Source organism: Nilaparvata lugens, chromosome 1, assembly GCF_014356525.2.
Source record: "Nilaparvata lugens isolate BPH chromosome 1, ASM1435652v1, whole genome shotgun sequence".
NCBI lineage: Eukaryota > Metazoa > Arthropoda > Insecta > Hemiptera > Delphacidae > Nilaparvata > Nilaparvata lugens.
The window spans coordinates 85,927,696-85,948,124 of NC_052504.1; the positions used below are offsets into that span (position 1 = coordinate 85,927,696).

Consider the following 20,429-nt stretch of genomic DNA (forward strand, 5'->3'; position numbering starts at 1 on the left):
CATTGTATGAACTTTTTGTAATGGTATAAAAAATTTGTCCTAGAAATGTTTGGTTCAAAATTGCTTTCTTATGCTTATTATTGAGGATTGATTGAATAATTGAAGTCAAAACATAGTAGCCTACAAAACGAATTAATTAAACATAGTTTTTACATTCACTAAAATCATCTAGAAGCTGAAAACCTTCCTCATAATTGATGGGCTGTGATTGCAGAGTATCAAATTAGAGCAAATTTTGTAGATGCTAATAAAATCCATGAACAGTATTGTGTATCATTTTCAAAGATATTGTGAAGAAATCAGTGCAGAACTATCACTTGTCCGAGTTAGGATACTTCTGCACTGAGTATTCAGTTTTACTCTAAGCAACAACTATTCTATGTGGAGAAAGGTAGTTCAGCACTCATAGTTCCAGTACAAAAAAAGGCCAAGTCCAGAAAATTGCCAAATTAATAAAAAAATGTCAAATAACCACTCAAATTATTAGAAAAGAGTGCAGTTTTTGTTTAAAAAGAAATTAATCAAACATAGTTTAATAATTAATTCATTAATAAGAAGGAGAAAACTTTGAACCTTTCTACTGTTAAAGTAAGAATTTGCACTTGTGATAGTTCTGCTCCAAAGGGACGATTTACAATCGACAGTTTGCAAAATTCCTGCAGTTTTTTGTGTTTCTACAGATAATGTCTCTGTATCTAAGCTATGCTAAATAATTATTATCTCTACTGATTCTGGAAATTAACGGAACTATACATTTTTATAGCATTAGGATTTCACTATCTCTCTCTTCTAATATCAAATTAATTTGTATTCTAGTAAAATACGGCTGATATTCTATGTATTCAGAAATGTTTGTAGAAGCATTATGTTATCTCTGCAAACCAACGGCGAAAATTGCTTATGTTAACCAACGTAGGCTTGAAATCAAAATCTCATTAACTAAAGATAATTCCACCTGACTTATAAGGTAACGTTAGGGAGAATCTTTAACATATTGAACCAAAAATGTTGATTGAAAGTCATAGTCACAGTTAACAATATAGATTTGTAAAAAAGGATCCAGCCTGGACAATGGTTAATAGTTAAGAATCAAGAAATTGAATTATACACAGACAATGTTATAAAAATTTGCTGGAAATAAATTGGAAAAGGTTCAAGGTAATGAAAATCAAATTGTATGAATCTAAAGCTGGGTTTACACCAAACTTATTAACAAAATGTTAATAACTTGATCCTTATAGATTCTATTGGATTAAACGGAACTTGACAAACACATATGTTCAGCATGTGTATGATAAGATATGTCCAATCTAATAGCATCTATAAAGATTAAGTTATTAACATTTTGTTATTAACTTTGGTGTAAGCGCAGCTTAAGCTCATATCACCTGTTTAATGTGAAAGCTTCCAAGAGTATCCATCAAATACTATTAGTATATTAGTACACTAACTAGAATACTTTACAGATCTTTAATTTTTCTGGAAATTGAAAGTTGAATTTTAATTTATATACTAATAAGACAGTACATAAGCTTACAGCTGGAATGTGAGTTATGTGACATAATTGATTTTTTGTTCACAGCACTTTTCTAGTTATTGAAAATGGTCAATTATTTGATGGGGTGAAGAATTCAATAAATTTGGAGGCAATTGAGCTACTTCTGCATTAATTTTGCAGTAATATACTTAAAACGTTGAAAGAATTGAACGATTTAACTTAACCTCAAAGAAATGTTATTGATAGCTTACATTGATTACGTATTTCATCAATATGGTTCAAATAAATCACTAAACGCAGCAAATTATTAAAGTTTATCTTACCTTTTAATAGTAATTATATTTACATAACGTGATACAAATAAATAATAATATTACTAATAAAATAATCAGAATTTTTTGCTACGGCTACTCGGCTACAGCCTACAGCTGTTTGAGTTGGACTTTGGACGAAGTCTCATCTTCGACAGCTGTTTGTTGCTATGATGAAGACTAGAATAATAATATTATTCGTAACAATTGCTTTTTTGTGATATGATATATTTTTGAATTAATTTTAAATTATTTTATACGGAAGAAAGTATTCTTGATCAATATTCATAATACATTCAACATTTTTGTAATGTTATTTTGCAAGTATCAGATTTGGCGGTAAAATCAAAGATTATTCCAATTTTAATATTTTGAAACTGACTTGTATTAAATGAGAAATAGAACAAAGATAAACTTGGGGGAGAAACCGGTGTGTTGGGCGAATTGAATACCCTCCACCAAAGGGTGGTCCGGGGGCTCTTCCCCGAAACATTGTGGGATTATATCTTCAATTTGACGTGATTTTACGAAATTTCTACTCAAAAACTTACTTGCAACGCCAACTTCCTTATGGTTGATGGCACCCTTACTCTCAAGTCTGTTGCCTCCTATATTAGTCCTACGAATTATAGCCCAGTCAACAAAGGGTTATAGAAGGAAAAGTTTGGAAGACAATTTTTGACCCCGCAGTTCTGTTCAGGGTGGTTAGGGAGGTAGTGTTCCTACCCACAGTGCTAAGGGGGTGGGGGTGGTTCAAAGTTAACATTTTTTGGTTTCTCTCATATAACTAAAAAACTATGCATCTCACGGACAAGACTATAAAAAAATAAAACTTAATCTCCTACAATAGTGATCTCACAACTTTTTCTATATCTCTTACTTTTCGAGATATCCGTTCTTAAAAATGTGAAATTTTTGAAAAAAAAAAACATTTTCCTTCAATTGTTTGCTATTTTTGCTCATAACTTTTTGAATATCGATGGAAAAAACCATGCTGATCATAAGCTTACAGAGCATAGAATTCTCTCAAATTTGATGTATAATTTCATAAGTTTACGCACAGCTCCACGATTGTTGCAGCAGATTCAGTGTTGAGTGTGAGATCTTCAGTTTTGCAATAATAGCCAATTGACAACGGAATTTGGAGAGAATGTTTTGAACACAGTTTTTTACTTTGCAGCTTCGTTGGGACTAGTTAGGGGGTAAACTTATCAAAAGTCCCCATCCCTACCCCCTTGTGCTAAAAGGATATATGTATATCTATATATATAAAAGCGAAATGGCACTCACTCACTGACTGACTCACTCACTCGCATAACTACAAATCTACCGGACCAAAAATGTTCAAATTTGGTAGGTATGTTCAGTTGGCCCTTTAGAGGCGCACTAAGAAAATCTTTTGGCAATATTTCAACTCTAAGGGTTTAAAGTTCGTATTTTAGCATGTATATTCTTCTTCTCCCAATCTCTTAATTAGAATTGAAATTTCCATATCATATGTTACTATAGAACTATAATCTAGAGAGTACCTCTTCGAAACAGTTGTTAACTGGCAACTAAATTAATAATTTTGTCAGGTTGGCATTAAGTTGAGTTGATTTTGTTAGGTTGGCACCAAGTTGAAGATTTAAATGCATTTATCGCGGAAAAATTGATTGGGCACTGCTACTTCAATCCTGGGAATATTATATTACTAGCCGTCAGGCTCGCTTCGCTCGCCATATCTGTTTAGCCAGACGTTTAGTCTGGACCCCCGACTGGATTGTCCTAATATAATATGATAAAAATGAAAAAATGCAGGCGAGCGAAGCGAGCCTGCTGATCTCATTCTTGGACGATCCAGTCGGGGGTCCAGGGGGCGGAGTCTGGGCGGAGCCCAGACGGATATGGCGAGCGAAGCGAGCCTGACGGCTAGTATTATATATATGTACGGTATATAATATAAATTAAAACAGGAGACACAAGACATAAATAGATTGAACACACTTAAAAACTTACATTATAAACAGAAATTTTCGAGAACTCAGTTCCCTTTCTCAACCGAGCAGAGAGTGGTACAGTTCATAGACCAAGGTTAAAATAGTTATTTGTGCAACTAGTGCGCAAAGTGACAGTTTGCTGCATCGAAAGAAACGTTTACGCCCGAGCCGTAGGCGAGGGCGGAATGGTTTCTTGAGTGCAGCAAACGAACTTTGCGCACGTATTTCACATTAAATTTTTCCTACAGTTACCATTGAATATGAAAAGTGGGTAATTATGGGTAAAATTGCCTGAATAATGTAGTAGTGTTTGAATGGCGAGGCGGCTGTGTGGTGTGTGCTGTGGTGGCACTGTGCTGTCGTTGTCCTTGGTTATAATATCTACTTAATAATTAGCGCGTTGTGCTTCGTTGCACCTCTGCTCACTATAGCAGCCACAGCAGTCACTGTTACCAACTTAATTTTGATTTTGCTGCACTGGTGCTCCATATAACCTACTAACTATTTTGCGTTGTCATGCTGCAAATCTGGAGTACGCAAAGTACTCACTTTGCGCACTAGTGCGGAAAAGTGATTCTTTGCAGCCTGCAATCAGTGCACAAATGGTCACTTTTCAGGGTATCTGTAGGAAAAAATAATTTTACACTTAATATGTTAAATACTATTAGAATCTAGTAAGTTCTTGAGCCACGGACATGCCTCTTCTCCAGCATCATGAACTTGTGTCAGCCCTCCATGATAGGAGTGTTGTGGACACTCAGATATCAGGTGATTCATTGATTGAATTTTTCTACATGGCACAGAGGATCAGAGGTGTATCCCCATGCTGTCATCAGCCACAAAGTATCAGCTCAGGGATGATGGTGGTCTAAAAGTTGCTTTTTTCAATGTTTTGCTTACACACTTATATCTTGAAAAAATTCGTTCAACCGACATGACTAACTATTCAGAAATGAAGTTTGGTAAATTCTCTACAAGTCTGATTTGTGATATTTCCAATAGTTTTCGAAATATACGCTAAGTGTGAAATTGTTAAAACAACAGCTTTTAATCCTATTTTTTTGCTTTTCAGGGCTTATAACTCTCCAACAATGCACCGTATAAATGAATGCTCATCGTAGATTTGTAGAGCATTGATTTCTCTTCATTTTTCATGTTTTTCTTCCATCGTTATAGCAGATTCAATGTGGGGCGTACAAATTAGTACGAAGACCGATACTGTAAAAATAATTATTACTGTTTCTCATTGGACTTCTAACTACTAACATTACTACCTATATCAAAGGGCGGTTTCGTTTTCTCAGTTCATTAAAAGATATAATGCAATGAATTACAATAATATGTTTTTATTGAGAATAACATTGTAATTTATCAAGCATACTTTTAAATTACATTCAATTTACACATTTCTGTGAACAAAATATTGAATTTCTCAAAACATTTGGTATGTGAATAAATCAACTCAGACCAAATACTATATATAAGTGCTGGATAACTTCATCTAATTCAGAATTGCACAATAGATTGATGAATAAAGTCCTATATACAATAAAATAGAATGCAGTTGTGCGTATTGCTAAGAAAGCATTAAAATTGAATTAAAAGTTATGACCAAAAGGAACTTAAATCAAAGTATAATAGAACGTTTTTTATATAAAAAATAATGAAACGATAATGGAAGGATTGCGAATAATTGTGAAAAAGTTAAGAATAAGGTAATGTGACAAGGACATAGTTCCATCTAAAAGCAATATCAATATACAAGAATACTTTAGGTAATAATGGTAAAAGCGACAATATTTACAATTGAAACATATTTTCATGATATAAAAAAACTTAAATTGAGTAATAGGACTATACATTTAAAAACTAACTTTAAAGATTCTATAATCTGAACACAATTGCTAAATACATTGAGTCTTAATTTATTGATAAAGCAAATTAAAATCGAAAATATACTTATTTGCAAAATAAATATGATCCAATATCGTTATAAATACTTTGTATCACATACAGTGAAGGTGTGTTGCCTTGAAGACGTTTACTGCTGCAAATTTTGATTGAAATTAATGGTCACAGATAGCAATAGGAAATTTTAGAAAAAGATCCAGCCTGGACAATGGTTGTCAATAAACTGAGTAATGCATGGACGAATTTATAACAACTACTGGAGAGGAACTTGGAGAGGTTCAAGTTAATTAACATCAAATAGTATATTTCTAAGCTCACATCTGATTAAAATACATTATTATGAAAACTTTAACCTTCCGGCAGTCGCGCTGTTGTAAAAAGAACAACAGTGTCAGTTTTTTTTGCTGCACAAATCTATTGAATGTGGTGGTGTCAGTGAATGAGTCACCAAAACTTTCTCCCCATCACTCCAATGAGTTGCAGTACCAACCGAGCAATGGTTCAAAAATAATCCAAGAAGATGGAAAAAGTAATTATACAATTAATTAATATGTTTTGACAGTAAACAGAGTACATAACACTTGGAAAATTGGATGTTGTAAAAAATACAACACGCGACTGCTCGTGTGATTGAGTAGGGCGCGACTACCGGAAGGTTAAGTATTCATCAAATACTATCAACTACATCAGTACACCAACATGACACTTTCGACATACAAGAAAATATTAGATATAAATAATGGGGAAATTTAAATATTTACAATCACTCGTCAACTAATTAAAATATCAATTTCCATAAAAAACTGATTGAAGACAGATCTTGATTTTAAACCACATGACGAGTAGAAACACAACTTAAGTTCCAATAATTTGAGTGATATAAAATACGAAAAACGCAGTAGTAAAACGCTTCTAGGTTGATACACTTTTGAAAGCTAATCTACAATTCCATCAATGTTACTCAATCGTAACTCACATGAATATCTACACATTTTTTCAAACAATTTTATTTTTTTATTTTCCATATTTCTTTATTTACAAAAAGAGATAATACTTACAATTAAAACAATTAATTGAAATGATAGACAATTATGTAGAACCTCTGTTTCAGGTTTCCTTGAAGATGAGACACCATGCTGTGTTGTGCTTAACAATGATTTTGAAACTCAAGCTCCGTAATGCACTGCCTGGAAAGAGAAAAAAATCATTAGAACAGAAATCAACAACCATTATACATATCAAACAAAAACAATAGTATCTATAAATTAATGTAAACTGAACATTTTATGAAGGTAAAATGTACATCAATTTATTGTTCAACTCTGAATACCTAGCTAGCTCAGATGGTTAGAGTTGAAGATGGACATTAACTTTTCCTCTCAATATTACCTAGTTCCAACACGAGCAAATGAAGTAGATTTACTGTATAACTGTCATAAATAAAGGGAACATAACATGTGATTGAAATTATTTCCTTATACCTTTTGCATTGGAATTGAGAACAATGCAAGCTAATAATGCATATATTTGAGTCTTAGGCACTGTTGCACAAGAGCCGGTAAAATTTTAATCGTGATTAATTTCACGAGAACCAATTAGAGAAGGCGGTTTCGAAAAATCGTTCTCTAATTATTATTGGTTCTCGTGAAATTAATCACGATTTAAATTTAACCAGCGTTTGTGCAACCGGCACTTACACTTGGGAAACTCTAGGCAGTTTAACTTAGTGGGTATGCATCCAGTGTTGAGAGTGTGGCTATACCGGAGGCATACGCCATTGTCTGGGCTTTCAATCATAAAGTCCCACACAAAACAAAAAAGAACTAGAATTTATTGTACTCTTCATTAGTTTCATCTTTCACCCTTTGAATTCTTCAAAATACTTTTTTAACACACCTCTTTGAATTTCCCTAACATGTTTAGCCAATTTTCTGAGTTGTATCTCATCTCACAAGTTAGTAGTTATCGGTAAGAGTCTTTCAATTAAAAAGCTCTTCAACTAAATTACTACTCTTCATCAGGAAATTGCAAATGTTACTAAACTATAAGACTCCCGATTGTAGAAATAATTTATTAGAATAATTTTAGTTGATAAACTATTTTCAATCTACAAAAGACTATGATAAAATTTAAATTTAAGAGATTGAACACGCAAGAGAAAAACAATCAAAACTATTTAAATGAATGAGTGGATGTGACATCTTTTAGTCTTGCCGCTGCAATTTAAAACTTTTTCTCGCGACTGAACCCGCTATGGTTTTACTAAATTTACCTCTCTAATGAAGCATTTAGATCCTTTCTCTTCAGTTAGATAACTATAGTGGAGCAATATTTTAGTGTTCTGCATCCTAGACAGGATATAGAACATTATAATCAATATAAAGCATGTCAATTAGGACTACAGAATTAATAAAGAATAAAAATGAATTACTTGCCTTTTCAGTTCTATGTTGAAGTTTTCGACTAGAGACGAATTCGACGTATCCTTTCGTTTGATCTAGGAGCGCTGAGTTTCCAACTGTGAAATTTCATTCCTGTATTGGATGACAAGTTTAGTCAGCTCTATGATCTTCTCGTCCTTGCCTAAATCAACCTTCATATCAGCCACATACTGATCGAGCTTCTCTCTCAACTCGGCAATTTCATCCTTGAGAATTTTATTTTCTTGCAAATTTTGACTGAGACATTCGGTGGCCTCCTTCAATTGTGCCTCTTTCTTGTCAATGCTCTCCTTCAGCATTTCATGCAACATAACTTTTTCTTCGAACTTATCGGTTTCCTTAGAAAATTGAACGACTTCCTTTTGATATTCGGCCAGACGCTTCTTGAAATCTTCACTGTTCTGCTCTTTCGACGAATGAGCTTCAATCATAGCTTTATCCTCGTCCATCTTTTTCAACCGTTTTACTTCTCTCTTGAGTGTTTCTATTTCCCCGACATGGTACTGCTTGAGAATACTGATTTCTTGCTCTTTCTCTTCTAGATTCTTCTTCAATTGTTTCTCGGACTGCTGAAATTTTGTCAACGGTGCTATCAAGAGAAGTTTTAACTTTCAAATACTTCTCTTCACATTTCGAAAGCTCATATTTGAGATGTTTGATTTCATTCTTATAGTAAGTTAGCGAGCTAGTTGTGTTACTAGTCTTTTCGTTGTTTTCTAGAAGAGTTTCTATTTTTTTCTCGTACTCGATAAACTTTTCTTCACATTTAATCAATCCCAATTTGAGGTCCTCATTGGCCGTCTTGAAACTATCAACTTTATCTTTTTCTTCTCTCAACTCCTCTTTTTTCTTTTCGAGCTGACGCACCAGGTACAATTCCCTGGCGTTGGTCTCGCCTCTAGTCTTATCCAGTAGTCTTTTGAGGCGTATATTCCTCCTCCTCATTTTGACAACGAACGATTGCAGTTCACTCACCTTTAGCTTTTCATTTTCGATCTGGTTGAGTAGCAAGGACGTGTGCGACGTTTCTTCTTCCAAACTCCTCGCCAGCTCCTCGAACGAGGTTTCGAGCGCCCTCTTCTGTCTATTGAGCTCCTCGATTTCCTCGACTTTGCCCCAGTACTGCGTGGTCTTGTCGAGTTCGACCTCTCTGGTGTAGATGGTCGAGTGTTCGCACTCTTTCTCCAGCAGGTCCTTCTCCAGCATGCATACGTCCAGCTGACGCTTCATTTCGGCCAACTGCTCATCCTTGGTGCGCAGATCCTCATCCAACTTCTTCAGTAGAGCTGCATAGCGCCGCTGCAGTTCTTCTGACGCTGATTTCAGCTCTTCGTTGGTACGAGTTTTAGCATCCAGTAAACTAGAAATCGACTTTATTTCTTCGTCTTTGGAGGCAAGCGTCGATTGGTAGTTCTTCACGTTATCGTCGATTCTCTTTTCTAGCATATCGATCACCGCCACCAAAGCCTTGTTTCTCTGATTGTAGTCATAAACTTCTGCCCTCAATCTCTCCACTCCAGCAATCGCCACTCTGTAGTCTACGTTCAGCTCTTTTTCTCTTTCGCACGCCTGATGAAGATCACTTTCCAAAAGTCTGATCTCTTGCAATCTATCAACTTCGCGTATGGCGTTTTCATTCATCCGCAAATTGTTGGTTTCAAGCTCAGCCTTCAAACTCTCCACTTGATCCATCGTCTTTTTGTAGTCTGCGTTCAGATTTACTTCTCTCTCACGTGCCTTTTTCAGATCACTTATTAATTGCATGTTTTCATTTTCTCTATCCACTTTGAGTTTAGAGTCTTCATTCATCCTCACAACCTCTTTCCTTAAACTCTCCACTTGATCAATAGCCTTCTTGTACTCTGCGTTCAGCTTTTCCTCTCTTTCTTGTGCCTTTTCCAGATCCCTTTTCAATTGAAAGTTCTCAAGTAGCCTATCGTTGTGCGATTTGTTGAGACTGTCGAGTTGAGCTGCGAGCTGGTGCAGCTGTTGAGTTTGTTGGTTGAGCTGGCTGTCCTTGCGCTCAGCCGTCTGCTGCAGCTGTTCCATTTCCTCTTGCAGTTTGTCAACCATAGCCTCCAGCTCCTCGTTCTTGTCAATATTGGCAGTCATCACCGTGTCGTTCACACTCATCTGCTTGCTTAGTTCATCCAGTTTGGTGTCCTTCTTCACCAACTCTTGTTCCAATTTCTCGTTCCTCTTCGACAAATCGACGATATCCTTCTCGTAGTACTGGATCTCTGTGAAGGCTTCGCGCAGAACAGCGACCTTGTCGTCGATATTCTTCTGCATGGTCTTTTTCATCACATTCATGTCTTCCAGCAGCTTCTTCACCTCACTGTTGTGTTTAGCCTCCTCCATCTCTCTCATTTTGTACGATTTCAGTTCGGCAATTTCGGTCGACATTTTCTCGTGCTTTTCTTTGTAGATTTCAATTGATGCTTTGAGAGTTTCCACTTCTTTTCGGAGGTTAGCACTCTCGGAAGCATTAGTTCTGGTTGTTCTACTGGAATGAGGTTTGGATGAACTGGAGGAGGGGGGTATGACTTTCAGCTTCTTCATGGGGGTGGCCTCCTCTTCATCGTCGATGGTTGCCATAGCAAGGAAGGTGGGTTCGTTTTGCTCTTCCAAGAGATCGCAGTTGATGACGGAGTTGGTTCGGTTGTGCTCCGCTAGCGACGCAGTGAACAGCTGAGATCGAGGGCGCTTCCTTATCGCAGGTGTAGACGTCACGCCTGTTTCGGAGATGATCACTTTGCGGGCGATGGCGGATGCTTTGAGGACGGCCAACAGTTCCTCGAAGTTGGACTCCAGGTTGACGTTGACGAGCATGATGACCTTGCCCTCACCGCTGAGCGGCTTTTGGAACAGTTTGGTGAGTTTGGACTCTCGGTAGGGCACGACGAGTTTTTCGGCGCGACTCTGGTTGTCGCGCATGCGATCGAAGCAGCGACGCAACACGTGCAGCGAGCAGTTGATGTGCTGAGACTCCTTCAACCTGTCGCCCATGTTTTGCGTGTTCTTCTGCCGCTCCACGCCAGCCAGGTCGCAGATCGACAGGCGACTCACGTTCACCTCCTCAAAACATAAATCAACTTCAATTAGATATAACTCTCAACATGCTTCATAAATAGTATCCTCATCGGGTTCTTTTTTGAAAATTAATGCTTCGCTGGTTGGGTTGACGTGACATTTAAAAACAGTTGGAATTCAAATTAAAAAATCAATTAATAATTCATTCATGAAAGTATTTTTTGTTGGTTTCTGGAAATTGACATCAACTGACATTAAGGACAGTTTGCACAGTGAAAGCTTAAACTAAATTGAATCAGTTGGTAGCCTTAATTCATAATGAGCCACATTACAACAAACGAGACTAATATGGATTTGTACCCTTAGGCCCGGTTACACGAAATCTTGTTCAAATTTATAATCATTCTTGCACACATTCATACGCACACACATTCACATATGCGCACACATTCATACGCACACACATTCACACATGCGCACAAACACACACACACACCACACACACACACACCACACACACACACACACCACACACACACACACACACACACACACACTTACACAAAACTTAAAACTATGTACGGAGTGGTTGCTGTTTTTTTCATATTTAGTTCAATTTTATTCATAGTTAACGTTTCGTTTTTTTTTTCAAAGTGCTGATGTAATTATACCATAAATGAATGCGTTTTGAAGAAAGATACAGTGATTGAAATTTGATACTGTCTTACTGTTTACGCATACCGGACGGGATTTGTGAGTTCAATGATCTTTGATTGTTGCAGTGTTCATGTCGTGTAATGTGTAAATTATACTAAATTTAGACCTATATTAATTTAGTAAAAAAATCATTCGGGTTGTCTAGTTGTAAAATGAATTTCTTGATTTCTTTTCTAAATAACTGACGTGACGTTATTTTCCTTGTTGTTACTGGAAGTGAATTGAATATTTTTATAGCTATGTATTTGAAGTGTCGTCTGGAATGTTCTAATCTTGGTTTTGGGAGGTTAATGTCCTGTGAATTCCTGAGGTTTATTCTTTCTCTCATCTGTTGAATATCGAAATTATTTTCAGCTAAATCCAGCAATGCTTTGAATAGAAAAGAATGTCTCACTGATAATATTGACAGTTCTCTGAAGAGCATCATTGAACTATATTGTTTAGGTTTATTACAAATTATTTTTAATATATGTTTCTGACCAGTAATCACAGGTTTAATATGAACATTGTATGCACTCCCATAGCATATTATTCCATAATTTATTCTAGAACCAATAATTGCATGGTATAATTGTAACAATACTTCTTTTGGACATAACTGTCTGAGGTAATAGAACTTCCTTATGTATACAAATAACTCATTTTTTATCTTCTGTACATGATCTGACCAAGTGAGCCTACTATCCAATATGAGGCCCAGATATTTAACTGTACGTGCTTGTTTTATAGTTTCACAGTTACACAATAAATTATTCACCTGTTGCGCACAATCTAATTTATGGAAGTAAATACTAGTTAACTCCTGATCCGTGTTTTGAAGATTAAATTGTATTATATTAGATTTGTCTGTGTTGATAGTTAATTTATTTTCGCAAAACCACCACCTAAGGTGCTTAAGATCCATTTCTAATTTATTTTTAAGTTCTTGATTTGTTTTGGCCGAATAAAATATAACTGTATCGTCTGCAAAAGATGTAATCTTTCCCTGTAAGTCACCATCCGTCAAATCGTTAATAAAGACCAGGAATAAAGTACTTGATAACACTGATCCTTGAGGAATACCTATGGTAATGTCCCCGGGTTCACTCAACGTATCGTTAATTCTGACCCTTTGACTCCTATTAGATAGGTAGCATCTTAACCAATCATTGGCAATTCCTCTTACTCCTGATAAATCAAGTTTTTTTAGAAGCATGTTTTTATCAATTGCATCATATGCTTTAGATATATCAAGAAACAGAGCTGCACACTTATTATTAACACTAAAACTGTCATTTATTTTTGAAATGAGATTTTTAATTGCCGCTTCTGTACTTCTTCCTTCACGGAAACCATATTGGTTATCACTAAAAAAGTTATTATTTTTATAAAAGTTTTCAAGTCTAATCTTGAATATTTTTTCTAAAATCTTGGAAAAAACCGGTAAAAGTGAAATTGGGCGGAACTGATCTATGTTTTTACAATTTGGCTTTTTAGGAATAGGTATAACTACGCTGTGTTTGAACATGCTTGGGAATTTTCCTTTGGCAATACTTAGGTTAATTAGATCGGTTAATTTGTTCAAATAATTCATGTAAGTTTTTTTAATCATGCTTGTGCTTATCCCATCTACACCTGGCGAAGATTTATTTTTCAATTTTCTTATTGTACTTGCTACTTCCTCCGGATTTGTAGGGTGGAGAAAAATTGAATTTGTTGGAGAATTGTATGGAAACCTTATTTTTATATTCTAGCAGACTCTTCCCTAGTTTGCAATGTGGTTTGTTCTAATTCATCATTCATTTTATTCACAACATTTAGAAAATAAGAATTAAACGAATTAGAAATTTTATTACTATCATGTATGCTATTTCCCTGCTCATCAACAATCAGTTTTAGTGGTTCTTTATTTTTTTTCAATCCTATTAACGCGTCAATTGTTTTCCACGTCTTTCTAATGTTTCCCTGGCTTTCTCTAAACAGTTTTGAATAATAATATTGTTTTCTTTCTCTCAGTTCATTACGTAAGTTATTTTTGAATGTATTGTATATTTGTTTTAAGTCGTCATTATTAGGTTGTTTGATAACATTCTTGTATAACTCATTTCTTAAGTTTATTTGCTTGATCAGATAACTATTTATCCATGGCGACCTATATTTCTGTGTCAAGTTATTTTCTAAAAGAAGATTTTCTTGTGAATCTTTGATAGCGTTTTTTAAAATGTCAATGAAATTTTCCCATCCCTCATCAACTGATACTGCTGGTATTTCTCTATCCCAATCAATCGATGATAAAATATTATTCAACTTCCGGTAATTGATTAGGCATATTTTTTATAATTTGTATCTGCTTCTTCGTTGGATCTCTTCAATCCTTCAACTTTAAGTATGATTGTACTGTGATCAGTTATATCTAAATGTAGTATTTCTGGAATTAGATTAATTTTATTCAGTTTTGTTCTATTTTTGCCGGATTTTAAGTAAAGATGATCTATTAAAGAGTTGGAAAATCGGGACCTATGAGTGTAATCAGTATTGAGTGATTCAAATCCAAAACTATTCATTAAATATTGTAATCGTCAATAATTCTGGTGTTCTGAAAAAGATCTATATTTATATCTCCCGTGAAAAAGAAAGGGACCTCATTGTTTTCGTTAATATTAAATATTTCTTCTAAGTACAAGGTTAATTCGTTAAGAAATATTTTGGGTGAGTTTGATTGCAACCTGTAAGCAGCCAACAACTGAAATTCAAAATTATTATATGAACAAGATATATGTACACAGTCCGCTGAAATAAAAACTATTGTCTTTGTTTTGAACGTTATCTCACTGCTTATATAAACCAAAGTTCCTCCTGCTCTGTAGTTATGATTGAAATTACCATGTACGGAATAGCCCTCTATATGATATAAGTCTATTTCATTCTCTAGTATCCATATTTCTGTCAAGACTATTATTAGCGGGTTGTTTTCTAATTTCCTCATTTGCACTAAGAATAAATCGAAATTACTTCGCAGACTGCGTATATTTTGATGAATAATTAGTGTTTCTCTGCTACTTATCTCTGATGACATTTTTATTTACGGTACTGACACTGTTATTTTCTTGGTTACCTGGCTGCTTAGATGCACTTATCACGCTCAACTTTTTCACTTGTTCACTGTTCTTGAGTTCAATAACTGGTGTTCCGTCTTCTTTCCTAGCTAGAATCTTCCCTTCCTTGATCCATAGGTATTTGATGTCGCCTCTTTTGAAGATCTCTCTCGCCATGGTGAAAATCCTTCTTCGCGTAGGTGCTAGACTTTCATTCACATAGACTGGATGGTCCGTTGTTTCTCCCATCTGCTTTGTAGAAAACTGCCTCGTAACTTTCCTTTTATTCAATATTACTTGTTTGTCTGTTCTACGAACGAACTTGACAACGATTGGTGGAGGTAGGTTTTCATTTCGTTGTTTAAGTCTGTGACAAATGTCGATTGCATCTGCTTTTATTTTGTGTCCTAATGCTTCGCTCATTCTACAAATGATTTCTGTTACATCTTCATCCTGTTTTTTGGGTATACCATTTATTTCCAGCATGTTCGATCTTGAGTATTGTTCCATATCCTCGACGCGTTCCTTCAGTTCTGCATTTTCTTTCCTGAGGCTAGCTACTTCTGTTGAAAGCTTATCGATGTTGATGAGGCATGTGCTAATTTGCTTGTTTTGTTCATCAAACTTCTTATTTATGTCGTTAATCGCCTGATTTCCCAAGCTCCAACTCCATTTTCTTAATATTCTCCTTCATCGACGTCTGATTTCCTGCAATTACCTCAAGAACTCCTGCGAGTTCTTGGAGAGTCACGTCCTTGTTTCCTGTTGTCGATTCACTCACCATACTTTTGCGACGTGTAGAGGAACAGCTGCTACATCTCCAAATTTGTTTGTTTCTCTTTATGTAGTCCGCATCGTCCTTGGTCATTTTCACACATCCTATATGAAAATTCGCTTCACAGTCGACACATGAAATCAGCTCACCTGAATTCCGAACGGATTTAGAGCAAATAAAACAAGACATTTTTAAATCTTCAAATAAAATATTCACTACAGCACGGTTCACTAGCACGAAATATTTTGTTACGGAACGTTTAAACTTTGCACAGCTGACTCAGCAACCACTCCGATACGACCGCTCTCGTCGAGCTCTCAATCATCACTGTGATAATTCATTCATGAAAGTATTTTTTGTTGATTTCCGGAAATCGACAACATTAACTGACATTAAGGACAGTTTGCACAGTGAAAGCTTAAACTAAATTGAATCAGTTGGTAGCCTTAATTCATAATGAGCCACATTACAACAAACGAGACTTAATATGGATTTGTACCCTTAGGCTCGGTTACACAAAATCTTGTTCAAATCAAATCTAATCAAAGTCTCGTTTGTTGTAATGTGCTTAATTTTGAATTAAGGCTACCAACTGATTCAATTTAGTTTAAGCTTTCACTGTGCAAACTGTCCAATGATGATGTCGATTTGCAGATGATGTCAATTTAGTTTAAGCTTTTCACTGTGCAAACTGTCCTTAATGTCAGTTGATGTCAATTTCCAGAAACCAACAAAAATTAATTTCATGAATGAATTATTGATTGATTTTTTAATTTGAATTCTAACTGTTTTTAAATGTCACGTCTACCAAGCAGAGAAGCCTTATTTTCAAAAAAGAACCCGATTGGTTCTCGTGGGATTTATTTATTCAAGTAAGTTACAATACATTCTGGTTCATACACGAATCTACAATAAATTACAGTACAACAGCCAATTATGCAACAAATTTCACATATTATGAAAACTTATTAATTACAATGAAGATTGAATGCAACATTAGAATTGATAATATAGTATTGTAATATAACTACATAAATCAGCGGTGTTTCAATAATGAATAAATGATAATTTCAATGAATAAATATACACCCCACTATATATTATATGTGTTGGGGTATAAGTAATTAGTTGCTTATTGCGTGTAATAATTACTATTTACAACTTCATCACTGATATGGGATTAAAGTTTTTATAATAAAATTAGTAAAAATGTATAATACAAACAAACAAAATTATGGAATTAGTAAATAAATATTAATGTTCTATAAGGATAATAATAAGAAAGGTTATTTTTAGAAAGATGAAAAACAGTAAAGAGTGGAATGAAGAATAATAGTTTCAATATTTACAGTCTAACTAAATTTTCACAATTTTCCACTCCAATATCAACCAACCAGGAAAATAAACTTTTCTTGAACATGTGTCTATTGAATTCTTCCCTAATGTAACTTGGTATTGAATTATAAATTTTTGGTCCCAAATATGTGTAGTTTCTTTGCCCAAATGTAGTGTTCATCCTTGGTACATAGTTAAAATTCAACAGTCTTTTGTGCAACCGGGCCTAACTCTTACCCTCACGGCCATCTGTTTATTTATTTATTCACACAAACACACACACACACATAAGATACATCAATATGAAATAAGAATTACATCAATAAAAAACATTACAGTATAAAATAAATAACATAAATATGAGAACACATTACAATATTAGAAGGCAAATTATACATGTTATGTGGTGAAGAAGGGTAGGAAATCTATATCGAAATTGATACTTGGCCGCACCAGCAAAAGGCCTGCAGGTGTATAGTACCGTATTCTAACTATTACCTTAATTAGTTCATTTATCATATTCAATCAATTAATATTAGAACTTGAATGATTATTATCATATCTTTTTTCTATGAAAGATAGCTCATGCTATCAAATCAAATTTATTGCCAAATTCACATAAATAATTCACAAAACATGGAAAACAAAATTCAGTTTCATACATTAGAAACTTACTAACAAAAATACAAAAGCTTTTATTGAAACTAAATAATAATAAAATATATGATATTGGCGTTGCAAGCAAAACAAAGTTTGTGCGCTAGCAACGAGCATTAAGTAAGCACTCCAATTTGAGAAAACTAGAAAAAAGTAACTGTAGAATCAAAAAAATTTAGCAAACACTTCAAACAAAAAATTAGCATACACTTTCAAAGAAGAAAAAGATAGAACATGATAGTGGAGTAGTTCATAGTATAAACATAAACGTAAACAAAATATAATTCGTTAAACAAATATTCATTTTCATATAATTATCAAGAGTTTGAAATTAGTGAAGGATAACATTATATAAATTGGGTTCAGTTTGAGAGACAACTTTCAATAGTAAAGGGGGAAATAATTAATTTGAATCCGTGCAGGATAACATTATATAAATTGAATTTAGTTTGATAGACAACTTTCAGATAGTAAAGCGGGATAATAATTGAATAAAACATGATAATAAAGAATTGATGAATGCCTAGAGTTGAAATAATTTGACTACAACATTTTCGGTCTTGATCCAGTTCTCAATTTTTCAGCTATCTTTCAGCTATAGCTATCGCTAATAGCTGTCTTTCATAGCTCATGCTATCTTTTCTCATGTTATTACCTTGTCATGATGTACCAGCGAGAGTGTGAAAATGCAATGGCTGCGACTGGAATGCTTGTTTTGGCCGGTGGAGGCCATCTGCAGGTTCTTTTTGCCGAACATGAGCACCTTGTAAGCGTCGGCCGGGGTGGAGACGTCGACATAGCTGACATCCTTGACATAGTATGTCTTGGTGGCCGTGTCTTCAGCCAGCTTCAGCTGCTTGCGGGTGTGCTGCGGGGGGCGGGGGGGCACCAGCAGGTCATACAGTGCCTCGTTGTAGATCTCCATGAAGCTGATCCACAGCGAGTACTGGCGGCCGGCACACTGCGCATCCACCAGGCGCATCTCGCTGTCCAGCTGTGCTTCCATCTGACGGAAGGCGCGCTCCATTTCTGTCAATCACAGCACGTCCACTTTTAATAAAACTGGTAACAAACTATTTATTCCTACAGTTACTTTGAAAAGTGACCATTCCTGCACTGATTGCAGGCCGCAAAGAATCACTTTTCCGCTCTAGTGCGCAAAGTATTACTTTGCGTACTCTTAATACTTTGCGTATTATCTTGCAGCCATCCCAATCAGCTGTTGACATTGTTGGCGTGTATTTTGAATGCGAATTTGTTCTATCTATATTTTTTCTGATTTAAAAGGAAAAAAATGAGAACTCATTAAATTAAAATTAAATTTTGAATATTATTAATTATTCATTATTTCAAATAATATTTTTTCATTCATAAATTGATTGGTTGAAAAATTATTTAGAAATTAAGATTTACTCAAAATTATTCAAATTTTTAAATTAATTGGATTAATTTAATTTTTAATTTGAATAAATCATCGATTATTAATTATTTTCAATTGGATTATCAAGTTTAAAATGAATTAAAGTTGTTATTAATAACAAAATTATACAAACATTTGATGGATTTCAGCCATCATTTTACCCATAATCAACCACTTCTAATATTCAATGGTAACTGTAGGGAAAATTTGTGAAATTATAATAATAATAAAATGTGAAATACGTGAGCAAAGTTCCTCTGCTGCACTCAAGAAACCATTCCGCCCTCGCCTACGTCTCGTGCGTAAACGTTTCTTTCGGTACAGCAAACTGTCACTTTGCGCACTAGTTGCACAAATAACTATTAAAACTAAGATAATCTATTTTTGAAACTAAAACTTCCACACAAGAATGAATAATCAATGTTGAACAGCCACATGTCGTAACGTTCCTAGAAGTTGCTCTGGACCAGTATTTTTTTTATTTATTTATTATGCATGCCATAGGCCACTCAGAATAGCATTGACAAGTCATACATATTATTCAATAAACATCAACATCTGTATAACTTCAGATTGAGTTCACACAACACATTTAACATCAATTCGATAACACGTTTTTTACGAGACCAACGTGCCCAGTTGAAGTTGAGGCAACTATTACAAATCTAAAGAACAACTGCAGTCCTGGTATTGATAGTCTAGGTAATATTACGCTGAAGAAAATAGCCAATTTTATATCTCAACCTCTCGCTTTCATTTTCAATAGATGCTTTGAGGAGGGATATTTTCCCGAGCACCTCAAATCAGCCAAAATAAAACCTCTATTCAAACAAGGTGACCCGACTAATCCCTGTAACTATAGACCGATTAGTCTTATCAGCAACCTTGCTAAAATAATGGAGAAACTAATAAAGTCAAGAGTTGTTTCTTTCTTGAATCTTAACAAAATAATCAACAAGAACCAATTCGGTTTCCAAAATGGTAAAAGTACATCTGACGCTCTAATAAAATTCATCAATACTTTATCTGATAAAATAAACTCCAATAAGAAAACTATTGCGGTCTTCCTGGATATACGCAAAGCTTTTGATACAATACCTCATAATACTTTCTTCAATAAACTGGAGTTCCTATGGTTTCAGAGGAGTCTCGCTTAAATTGTTCAAAAGCTATCTGAGTAATAGAACCCAGTCCCTAACCATAAATGATCAATCAAGTGTAACTAACTTAACTTCTTATGGTCTTCCTCAAGGTACTGTACTTTCTCCCCATCCTTTT

At 34.8% G+C, this 20,429-nt stretch overlaps 3 protein-coding genes across 3 annotated transcripts in view; all 3 read right to left on the bottom strand.

Annotated features, from left to right (window-relative positions):
• LOC111044626 (AP-3 complex subunit beta-2-like) overlaps nucleotides 1-1,955 on the bottom strand; it is a 40,549-nt gene extending 38,594 nt beyond the window's left edge. The window contains exon 1 of the mRNA XM_039443734.1: nucleotides 1,822-1,955. The gene's annotated coding sequence lies outside the window, so the exon portion shown is untranslated. The remainder of the gene's footprint in view (nucleotides 1-1,821) is intronic.
• Nucleotides 1,956-5,118: 3,163 nt separating this feature from the next.
• LOC111049439 lies at nucleotides 5,119-8,572 on the bottom strand. Its single transcript, XM_039419448.1, has 2 exons — nucleotides 8,135-8,572; nucleotides 5,119-6,886 (listed from the first exon to the last, which is right to left on the bottom strand). Exon 1 carries the CDS (start codon nucleotides 8,569-8,571, stop codon nucleotides 8,197-8,199), a length of 375 nt encoding a protein of 124 aa, XP_039275382.1. The 5' UTR covers nucleotide 8,572; the 3' UTR covers nucleotides 5,119-6,886; nucleotides 8,135-8,196.
• The window catches only part of LOC111044625 (kinesin-like protein KIF20A), a 35,901-nt gene continuing 23,602 nt past the window's right edge, over nucleotides 8,131-20,429 (bottom strand). Inside the window, exons 8-9 of the mRNA XM_039419447.1 lie at nucleotides 18,387-18,763; nucleotides 8,131-11,218 (exon numbers count right to left, since the gene is read on the bottom strand). Of these exons, the coding sequence (XP_039275381.1) occupies nucleotides 8,576-11,218; nucleotides 18,387-18,763 (3,020 nt within the window). The 3' untranslated portion in view covers nucleotides 8,131-8,575. The remainder of the gene's footprint in view (nucleotides 11,219-18,386; nucleotides 18,764-20,429) is intronic.

Bases quoted from the DNA above. Each gene is read 5' to 3' on its own strand.
- LOC111049439 (XM_039419448.1), bottom strand. From the start codon at position 8,571: ATGATTGAAGCTCATTCGTCGAAAGAGCAGAACAGTGAAGATTTCAAG.